At 41.8% G+C, this 12,056-nt stretch overlaps 1 protein-coding gene across 1 annotated transcript; it reads left to right on the forward strand.

Annotated features, from left to right (window-relative positions):
- The first annotated feature begins 2,083 nt into the window (after positions 1–2,083).
- On the forward strand, positions 2,084–3,180 carry LOC122931663 (RNA-binding protein 33-like). Its single transcript, XM_044285737.1, has 2 exons — positions 2,084–2,360; positions 2,457–3,180. The coding sequence occupies exons 1-2, from the start codon at positions 2,326–2,328 to the stop codon at positions 3,178–3,180; spliced, it is 759 nt and encodes a 252-aa protein (XP_044141672.1). The 5' UTR covers positions 2,084–2,325.
- The last annotated feature ends 8,876 nt before the right edge of the window (positions 3,181–12,056 follow it).

Raw genomic sequence — 12,056 nt, forward strand, 5'->3', positions numbered from 1 at the left:
TTCACACTTGAGCGTTTTCCAGCGCGTTTGAACGCGCCGAAAAACGCCCTACGCTCAAAAAAGTACTTGCGCGACTTTGAGGCGCTTTGTTGCGCGTTCGCGCCCATAGGATTGCATAGGAACGCGCAAATATGTTCGTTTGCGCGTTTTTGACCAGAAAAACGCGCGGCCGAAGGCGCGTTTGGCACATAGCAACAGTCATAAAAGGCCACACCCTAGAGATCTGCAGGTGTCTAGCCTGGCCAAGATGGAGGAAGCAGGCTGTGATAGTGAGACACTGATCAGGCTTGTGCAGGCCAAACGCTGCCTATATGACATCCAAGATGCCAAGTACAAGAATCGGAGAAGCAGGCAGCAGGCATGGGAGGATATTGGAGCAAGCATTTGGCCACAGTGGAAGACATTCTCAAAAGCTTGTGTGCACTGGTGTAAAATCTCTATGTAATAGTCCAGCCCAGCTCGACCTGCGGCCCTCCAGCTGTTGTCCAACTACAACTCCCAATATGCTGTGCTGCATTTTACTTGCTGTAGCCTGTTTAAGCATGCATGGAGTTTTGCAGTTTTGCTTCAGCTGGAGGGCCGCAGCTTCACCATCACCCACATTCTTGCACAATGTAGTCGGCCAGTATGCTCAATTTGCACTTGTTCCAATCTGGAAATCTCTTTTACCTTCAAATGTTGGCCTACATTAGTGGTGCGGATTTTGTTTTTAAAGTTGATATGGATATTGTCAACCTTGAAACATTATTGTGCTTGTGGGCTATTGCAGCACTGGCACATGATAGGTGATTGTATGTGTATATAGCAGTGTTTCCAACCAGTGTGCCTCCAGCTGTTGCAAAACTACAACTCCCAGCATGCCCGCACAGCCAAAGGCTGTCCAGGCATGCTGGGTGTTGTAGTTTTGCAACAGCTGGAGGCACACTGGTTGGAAACACTGCTATATAGTACCAGTATTGGGCACATAAATGGGATCCCTAATTCCGCCCACATTGTTTTCCCTTGTTTTAATGGACGAGTATTAGGCACATAAATGGGATCCCTAATTCCGCCCACATTGTTTTCCCTTGTTAAAGGACGAGGATTGGCGGGCACTATTGGGGCTCCTACAAGGGGCACGATATCGGGGAAAACACGCCATTGCACTAATTCGCTCTTCAAATATTTTATTTAACCCATTACAATAACCAACGAAAAATGAATATTCAAAGTAACAGAAACAATTTGAGCAGATGCAAAATACGAAATAATATACCATTAAATGGCTTGCATTTGCCATGGTAACTCCCCCTGTGGCGACATAAAATAAGCCGCAAAGTGGTCCCGAATGGCCGCAGCATGTGTGGTCCCACGCACACCTCTGCGATTCTGCCTCTCCATGGAATGGCTCAACGAATCGTCAAAATTGAAGCCATCCCTTTCTCGGACAAAATTGTGAAGAGCACATGCTGCCTTCACAACCGAGATGGCGGTCTCCAATTTCAGATTGATGGGAGAGTGCAGAACTCGCCATTTGTTGGCTAAGATGCCAAATGCACATTCCACCACCCTGCGTGCTCTGGTCAGGCGATAGTTAAAAACACGCCGCGTAATGGATAAATTCCTGGAGGAGTATGGCCTCATAAGGTGCTCACCTAGACCAAATGCCTCGTCACCCACAAAAACAAAAGGCATAGAGGGATAACTGGTGCCAGGCAGTGTGGTGTTTCCGGGAAGGTCAAGGGCATTACTACTGAGCAATTGACCAAACTCAGAATGGCCAAAAACAGCAGAGTCCGAGCTGCTGCCATAGGACCCCACATCGACATAACGAAAATAATAGTTGGCATCACATACCGCAAAAAGAACAAACGAAAAGTATTTTTTATAATTAAAAAACTGACTGCCACTCCTCATTGGCTTCAGAACGCGGATGTGTTTTCCATCAATTGCTCCGACACAGTTCGGGAAATTGCAGGTTTTTTGAAACGTATCTGCTATTTTCAGCCACTCCTCCTTGTTTGGTTGGCCCATCACAACAGCATGAAGGACCTGCCAAATGGTGATGCAGGTTTCCCTCACAATCACACTGGCTGTGGATTTCCCGATCTGGAAGGCGTAGTGCAGACTGGTCAACGATTGGCCTGTAGCTAAATAGCTGTAAAAAATGAGTGTAAAGCAAATAATAAAATTAATGGATGTAATTTTATTTGTATTATAGTAAACATCCTCAAAAGCAAGTGGAAGAGCCTCAAAGATGCCTTCATTCGTCATCGGCGCAAAGAGAAGGAACAGAGGAGTGGAGCTTCGCCAGGTGCACGGTCCAGCTATGTCCATGCGGAGGAAATGGCCTTTCTTATCCCATGCACTGAAATGCGTAGGTGAGTCCAGGGCATACACATGCAGGAGAGGGTGTGGTATGACATGCATTCACTTTCATATCTTGCACATACTTATGTATATTTTCATGTTCACAGCACCGATAGTAGCTGGTCGAAAAGACAACAGCAGGAGGAGGAAGAGGAGGACGTCACCAGGGACAGTGAGGCCTGTGCATCTACGGGGCCACTAAGTCCACCTCCAACCGATCCCACCCCTACATTCCAAACACCCTCACAGCCTGCACCACCTGTCGTGGATCCCGAAAACATTCGGACTCACCGTTCAAAACGGAAAAGATCCGATCGCCAGGAGGACCGCCTAATTGCATGCCTGGATGCACTTGCGCATCCTGCACCCAAACTCACTAGTGATGCCCATTTCTTACTGAGTTTGGAGACTAGAATGCTGCTAGTTCCCCCAAGTCGCAATACTGAAGCGAGGGAAACCTTAACAAGGGCCCTAGACAGCTTCATTCCACATGATGACTTCACACAGCCCAACAATGCACCACAACATCCACCACCACATCCACCACAATATCCACCACAATATCCACCACAACATCCACCACAACATCCACCACAACATCCACCACAATATCCACCACCCACTCACACATACACATCACAAACATACCCACAAACTAACATACCACACCCTCACGACACGTGGCACACACAACCACAATCATCATACAGCTATGCCTCCACTAGCATGGGCACCAACACCTCCACCACCACTCAAATGCAACCTGGCCAGCAATCAGGCGGAATGAGAGAGCCCATGCGGGATAACGAGCCACAATACCAAAACCTGTGAGAAGTGGCATACTTAATTTGGTGCATCAGGGGTGTTCTTCCTTCATTGTTAAGATCGGTACATTACCGATTAGTTTTTATGTATAAATTACAAAAGTTCTGTTGATTGGGTTAAACCCAGTTTGCAAATTGTTTGAGGAACTGTAAGATGTGATTACTTTTCCAAAATATAAAAACTTTTGCAAACATTTTTGAACTCTTATTTAGAACAGATTGTTTGCTAAGGAAAAATGTGGGGAAACTATGTATGGTATCTATATGCAAAATGTAAAAAGCATACACATACAATCCCCCCCCCCCCTCAAAAACACTTGAAACATCACAACCACAAGTAAAAACTAACTAAGGCCACACTAATATACAGTCAACACACAATGCAAATGCTTTATTAGGCCACAATTACAGCCTACTTACCGCAAAGTTATGATCAGTCTTTCCGCTGGTGGGATACTGTCCCGCATGAATGTGTCCTGACGTTGCAAATGGGTGCCCAACAACCCCAGGAGCTCATCAAAGCTGTTGCAAACGAAAATGGTGAGGGTTAACAATAGCAAATATAAAAAAATGGGACCTTCACAATTGTAACCCCACTCATAGAACTATTGTATTTGTACTAACCTGGTGATGGACATCCGCGTGTATGCAAAAAATTGGTCTTCATGGGCCCGGAGGGTCTCGTACAGTGCCCAGAACTGTCCCCTTTCCTGTCGGTTGGCAATGACAGGATGGACCCAGAAGCGTCGCCTGCTCTCTCTCCTACGCCTCAAACGTAGGAGAAGGATTGCAGACACAATAGCCGCAAATGGTCGCCTTCTGGAGTATTCCATGGTCGCAAACAATCCAATCCACTCTCTCCAAACACATGAAATTGATCACCTCCATTGCACTATCATTAGACACCTTTCATATAGACGGGCCTGTTTTTTCATTGGACAGCAATACTGTCAATCACACAAACGCGCGTTCGACGCGCGTTTACTAAGGACAAAAACGCGCAACAAAAACGCGCAGAAAACGCGCATGTTGTCGCGCATAAAACGCGCATATCCAAAACGCTCAAGTGTGAACCCAGCCTAAGTACATAAAAAAATTGGGCTGGGCATAAAATTTTCAATAGATGGTTTCGCAAAAGCGGAATGGATACAGAAGACATATGGATGAATAGAGCCACGGAATGTGATTTGCGGGCAATAATAGGACATGTTCTATCTTTGAACAGAACGGAAATACAGAAACGGAATGCATACGGAGTACCTTCCGTTGTTTTTGCGGACCAATTCAAGTGAATGGTTCCGCATACGGACCACAAACGGAATCTGCAAAAAAAAACGGAAACGGAAAAAATAAACGTTTGTGTGCAAGAGGCCTTATTGTTTTATTATCATTGGAGGGAATATTTTTTCCTTGTCCCTATCTCATGAGATATGTGTGCATTGTGCATCTGAAGTACTCTACACTAATATGGTCTGCTTTGGCTGGTATTTACATTAGGAATTAGCATACGGTAGATGTTTTTGGAACATTGGAACTCATTCTTAGGCCTCATGCACACGACAGTATTTTTTTGCGGTCCGCAGAAAATCACAAAAAAACGGAACAATGGACACAGAATAATACAACGGTCGTGTGCATGAGGCCTTATTCAGATGTCTATAAAAACACTCGGTTCCATATCAATTTATTTTGTATATACATATTATTATAAATATGAGTTTTAAGTATACCTTTTATGCACCTTATGTCTATATAGCGCTATGAGATATTTTGCCTGATTTTGTCTTCACTGCATTCAATTAGGAGAGCTTTATATGCATGCCCCTAAATCAGTTATGATCCCTCCAAATGATATGGCCTAATGGTCTCATCTAAGTACGCGTTTACTCTGGATCCACATGTAATTTCAAATAGTTGTACTGCTATGGCTTTCATTTAAGCATGCGCTCACACTGTATCCACATTTGACTCCAAATAGATGCATTGCTTAAGGGCTCATTCATACGACTGTGGTGTGTTTTGAGGTCCACAAATTGCGGATCCGCAAAACACGGATGCCGCCAGTGTGGCTTCCGCAATTTGCGGAATGGAACAGACGGCCCATTAAAAATCCTATTTTTGTTCCGACAAGACAAGAATAGGACATGATGTATAATTTTTGCGGGGCCACGGAACGGCGCAAGAGATACGGGTTATACGAGTGTATTACTGTAGTGCAGCGGCGGCATAAAGCGCACGGCGTCATAGCAATTAATGACGCTGTGCGCTCCTGCTCTCAGCAGGATGCCAGGCCAGGATACCACAGACCGCTCAAGGCCGTGTTCCACGGCCGTGTGCATTCAGCCTAAATCAGTTACGATCCACCCATATGCTATGGCTCTCATCTAAGTATGTGTTAACACACAGATCCACATGCAATTTCAAATAGTTGTATTGCATGCAAATGCTATGACTCCCATCTTAGCACGTGTTCACACACAGATCTCCGTGTAATCTTAAACATTTGTACCACATACAATTTATTTTTACATTTATAAAAACATATTTGGTTTAATATCCTTTATTCATACTATTACAAACACAGGCTTCAAATATAATTATTACACAATTTATGTTTATATTTTGCCTGACGCGCAATCATTGTGTGACTTTATAGCGTGTTTTTAACTTAGGAGAGCTTCATTGGGCTTTTTCACATATACGCCCTTAAATCAGCCACAATCTACTCATATGCTGTGGCTCTCATCGTGGCACGTGTTCACACACAGATTTGCATGTAATCCCAAACAGCCGCATTGTGTGCACATGTTATGGTCTTTATCTTAGTACGTGTAACTTTAAACAGTGGATAATTTTTTTTTTTTGTGATACTTTGCCTAATCTGGTTATTACTACTATTCCTATTGCTTATGCCAGTGGATGTACATCTAATATGACCAGTATTTGTTTTTAAATATTTGCACTTGCCCACTAACATGAGAAGTTTTCCCCATCTGAGATTTTCTCTAATCTTCTAGCCATGCGGAGAGCTGCAGGAGAGGGGCGGTGATATATCGAGTTTGCTTTCCACTCCATTGGTCAGTTTGTTTTTTAAATTTCTCCTGGAGAATGTCCTCACTAGGCCTTGATGAAGCGTGATCTTTCTCTCTTAAAAAAAAAGCCCAACCCCCAACTAATTTTGCCAGGGAAGCCACAGCCAGTCAGGAGTTTAGTATTATATGATGGCCATTCAGATGAATGGTTGACCACATAGGACAAGGGCATTTCCAGAACACAAGCTTCGCATATAGAGCAGCATTTCGTTCTGATTCATGGAGAGGCTTCCTATTAGCTTACTGCACATTATGCTTTTTGATTTCAGAAAGAAATCACAACTTTTGGAATTTAGAAATGGTTAGACAGGGTTGCCCAATAATTTACCAGATCGGATTAAATAAGCTGAGCTCTGAACATCTGTTTACTCTTTCAGATACATTTGTTCATGTTGGAAAAAGCAGTGACTTCATAAATAGGACACTTGGCCTAGACACTTTATCAAAACTGTCTAACAAAAAGCTGGTCTCAGTGCCTATTGCAACCAATTAGTATTCATTTCTTAAACTGGCCCGGAAAATTAAAAGCTGTGCCGAGATTGGTAGCTCATTTCTTATAAATAATTGTTACAAAATTACCGTATATATATATACACTGTATATATATGTATATACACTGTAAAATGTGCCCTGATACAAAAGACTCATCTCTCTTACATCTACATCTCTCTCTTATGCCTAGATCTACAGAATATACTCAGTAAAGATGGGAACCATTTTCATTTTGCATCATTTTTGTACATATATTTGTATTTTTAATTATAAAAAATGTCATAACATACGTGGGTAACATAACTACCAAACAGGATCCATCATCTTTCAGATAAGTGACAGACAACGCTCAACAGACCATTATGCAAATTCCACAGACTTCTTCATCAGCTGCTAAATTTAGTTATTGGAAAATGTTTTCATGCTGTCAAAGCCAGTATGCCTCAAGATGCCACGGTATTCATGCCAACTTCTTTTCTGTACACTACTGGTAATCTACAAAAACACAAGCGCCTGCATTAGAATCCGTTAGGTGTAGAGTTTACAGAGATAGTATCTGTGTTACCCCATCTGACCCTTACCATGGAACCACTAATGATCAACGTGAAATTTTACTTCTTAAAAGGTGTCCAATCCATACACATTAGATAGTAGTGAGTTGATGGTTTAACAGCAGTTAAACAAAATCATCTGGTGAACGTTCATTTCACAGACACTGCCATACACATCATAATCCACATTGGCCTTTACAGTTGTTTAAACTGGCCATACATGTTCAATGAAACCCGGCGATGGACGAAAGATCTTTCTGGGAACGTTCTTTCATAGAAAGATCTTCCATTCACGAATGATCTTTCAACAAAAGATCTTTTGTTCTACTATCGGATGAAAATATTAAACAAGGCCAACTTCTTTTCAAACGACAATGGTCTGTCATCGGTAGACTAAAACGATTGTTCGTTGTTAAATTTCGACAAACGTTCATTTTGGTTGACATCTGAAGTCTGTTTTGATCACGTTTAGACTAATGTCTATGGCTGCCTTAAGTTTTTCACTATTTTATTACTTTTTAACTATTGTATTACATGTTTTTGAAAGTAAAGGTGTACATGATGGTTTACATTTACACCTTTGTACAGGAAAATTTACTAAAATGTGGTCATCATGTAATATTTTGGGAACACAAGGAAACTCATCTGTTCTTAGAGAGTTCTATAAAGCTAGTTGATTTATTATCTCTGCTTCAATTTCCACCTAAGTAATTGTCTAGTACATCGGGTGGTGGTAGTCGCAGACGAAAACTGATAAGACATGAATTCTCTGAATGCAAAAGATCATTACTGCCTGAAAGACCTCAAGGTAGAGGAATTAATGGGTTAAAAAAAAGCAATTTTCAAATGTATTTTTACATTGTCGTGTTTAAATTTACATACAGCTGGCCATACACAGTAAGGCCTCTTTTACACAAGCGAGTTTTTTGTCCGGATGTGATGCGTGAAGAAAACGCATAGCATCCGGACTGAATCCTGACCCATTCATTTTAATGGGTCTGTGTACATAAGAGTTGTTTTTCATGTATCATTCCTGCGTTCAAGAAAAATTGCAGCATGTTCTATATTTTTTCATGCAGCTCTTGTTCTATAGAAGTTAATGGGGCTGTGTGAAAAACGCATCAAAAACTGATTGCATCCATGCGGAAAAAAACGGGAACACTGAACGCAACTGCAGTCAAAACTGACTTAACTTGCGTGCAAAACCATCATTTTTTTCCTAAACAGATCCAGACACTATTCATATTGTTCCTGTGAAAGAGGCCTTAGATTTGGTTCCTATGCGACCAGCCTTCAGATAAAAACATTGAAACATATTTGCAATAACTGGAATAAAATCTATGTGGAAAATCATTTGCACTGTTAACAATATTATTCATGCCATATACATCTTCCTGTCTTGAATCATGATTTAATTTGATGACAACAGCACTAAATGAGTAAAGGCTCTTTCACACCAGCTTTAATTTCCGCTCTTCTGCTCCGTTACAGGAGCAGAACAATGAAAATAACATTAGTGCCGGATTTGGCACATAATGACATGAACCGAGCCAAACAGATCCCATTGACCATGATGGGATACTTTCAATTTCTGTCTGCGAGAACGCTTTTTTTAGAGGGGAAAAAAGTCTTGCATGCAGAACTTTTTTCTCTGCTGTTTTTGACAAAGTCTGTGACAGAGGCCCCAAACGGAGCGTTCAACGCAGATGTGAACATGCCCTAAGGACTAAGAAAATTTAGAAACTTACAATACGATAACAAATATCGGTTGGTTGGAAGTAACTCATTTCAGTGCTATGGACATAAAGATTATTAATGATTATAGTTAGTTGGTTAATAATTATCATTATATCAGTGATCACCTTCAGGCTAGAGCTCCACAGTAACATGTGACAGTATTACCACAAAAGCAAGGACAACACAATGACCCACATTTACTAATGGAAGTGCATATAGATTCTGGTATTAGTTGCGCCAAAATGCGGTGCCAACCAAGGGTGTGGATTACAAGAAAGTGACCTGGCCTAACATGCAACATTTGCAGCCAAAATTGTGCCATAATTCTGGTGTGAAATTCTGTTTCAAACTAAGTCAACCAATAGTTGGTATACACCTAGACAAAAGTGTCTAACCATGTTCCAATTTTATCATCCAGCATAAACCACTGTGACAAATCTGATGGATAGATAGACAGCCTAAATTTAAGCCATCCATAGGATTAGTAAATGCAGACCTCCCAAGTGTCCCTCTTTTGGACGCAAGTGCCCTCTGTCCCTCTTTGCTCCTTAAATGTCCCTCTTTTTTGTGTGAGGTATAGATTTGCATTATTACAGTTACAACATTGACCCAGAAAGTGTTTGTCTGGTTCTTCTCTGTATATTAGAGCCTGCCTTGTATATCATTTCATTATTTGATGCAGTTGGAATTTATAGATTCAGATTGTTGTTACGCAATTTCGTTAAAAAAAAAAACTATTGAAGTGTATAGATATAAAAAAAAAAATTGATCTTTCACACAATGAATCATATGTGTCCCTCTTTGACCATCCAAAAAGTTGGGAGGTATGGCAAATGTGTCCCACAGTTTTCTTTTGGGAAGAAGCTGCAAGCAACTTGTAACTAATCTGCTTTCATTTGGTTGGATATTTGCAATGGATACAACACACTTCTGACTATATTTCAACACTGAAGTTGCAGGCCTCAACCTATGGCCAATATAAGCATAGAAAAAACATATATCTCTATATGGTAATGCTATAAGCTTGGTGATAGCTGCTTGGTTTTGCATGTAGAGGCTGCCACTGAGGAAGGAGTCGTAGCCAACTCCGAAACGCGTTTGGTTAAAGAGGATCCCATGAAACTGAATATACAACCGGAATATTGAAGCGCTTTAAACCAACTGTAAGGAGAGGGATCGGTAGGAGAGATCTAAGACTAATCGCCGTAGTAAAAACCAGCCTGCTGCTTGATTTGAGCACCTGGCAGCAACTTCTACCTACGAATTCTCAACTACGGCACTCCTGCAATTGATGACCGAAGATCCCTGGATCCACACCCTGGAAGCTACATCACTGCCTGCAAGCGAAACACACGTGGGACGCCACGCTAACCGCAATACAGCCGTGAGTAGAAAAACCAATGCCGAATTAGTGCATGTATAGAAAGTGAGCTCTGGGACACTATAATGATGGCAGCACAAAAGTTAGTTGCATTGCTATCTGCGACTTCTCCCTGCTCACACCAGTTCTAAAATTGTGGGTGTGATGTGGGCAGGGCAGGCTCGCCTTAGTCAACATTTTCTACGCCTGTTATTGCATTTAGTGGGGACTGGAGATAGTGTGCTTTAGTTAAAGACGCTGTCCAGGTTCAGAGCTGAACCCGGACAGACCCCCATTCTCACCCCCCTAGCCGCTAAAGGCTGCCCATTAGTGCCGGTGACATCAACGTGCTCGCTACTAGGGGGAAGCCTCCACCTAGTGTTCCCATTGGAGAGCCTGGTACGTCACCGGATCTCCTAATAAAGCCTTTGCCCTGCAGGGCAAAGGAGAGCATCAAGCATGAAAGTAGGGGGGCTGCCTAGGTGAAAATGGGGGTATGTCTGGGTTCAGCTCTGAACCCAGAGGACCACTTTAATGCAGGAAAGTGTACAGTGTTACTTGTACAAACAGCTGGAGAGTAAGCACTCATTTATATTGGTGTGTTTGGAATTTGATAATATACAACAGCCTTGGACATGATTTGCACATGGGTAATGAATTAGTGACGGGACAGAAAACAAAGTCGCTGTAAACGATACACAAAATGGGCTAAAGTCAGCAGCGGGGTACCACAAGGATCTGTGTTAGGTCCAATTCTCTTTAATCTATCAGTCATATTGTGGATGGGATTGTCAGTTTTTGATGGTGACATATATGCGTCTAAGTGAAAAATACAGTAATTACTATGAGAAAGGTGGTACTTGACAGGCATGTGTCTTTTTTAAAGCTATGTAACTGTGTTATTTTTTATCACACTATAAATGATCATAGGCACAATTGCAGAGATTTATGGAACTGTCTAAAATAAAAATCTGTCTCTCTTGCTCAATACAACTATTTAAAGTGCATTTTTCATTTCTTGCCGTGTTCTTGCAGAATGAAAGCTGGGCTGTGATTGGCTACTATGGGCAAAATGCAGTTTTTCTTTTAGTCCCCCCCTCTTTCATTGCAACAATGGTATAGCTAAAATAACTACACAATTCAAGATGTCACAAATACAATGGGTATGAAATGTGGATATTTTCATTACAGATAAATAAACAGCATCTGTCGTATTTTGCTATGAATATTTTTAAAAACATTTTAAATACTAGAAAATTTGGCACTATTAAATATTTTTTTTACAATTTGTTTGGAACTGTGCTTCTGGGAACATGTATCCCAGAGCCAAGGAGTCTGCTTTGCAGACAGGAGGCATCTTATTTATCTGTTATATTGTTGGACTGTGACTGTCAATATCTCTCCAACTGCAGGGATAGCTGCCATTAGACTCACCTTTCCTCTTGCTCCAGATCTAGGGTGGTTCAGACCTGCAAGTGTCCCTCTCCTGCTGCTCAGTGGGCCCTGGCCACCACAGTAGTGCTGCTCCTTCTATTCCACATATACCTAGGCATGCTTCCTGTCTACACCTCTCCTCTCTGCTCATAGGGAACAGATGCCTCCTCTACATCTTAAAGGAGTGCACGTGCACCCTAATCTTACCCAGCCTTTG

This window comes from Bufo gargarizans, chromosome 3 (genome assembly GCF_014858855.1).
Source record: "Bufo gargarizans isolate SCDJY-AF-19 chromosome 3, ASM1485885v1, whole genome shotgun sequence".
In the NCBI taxonomy this organism is placed as follows: Eukaryota; Metazoa; Chordata; class Amphibia; order Anura; family Bufonidae; genus Bufo; species Bufo gargarizans.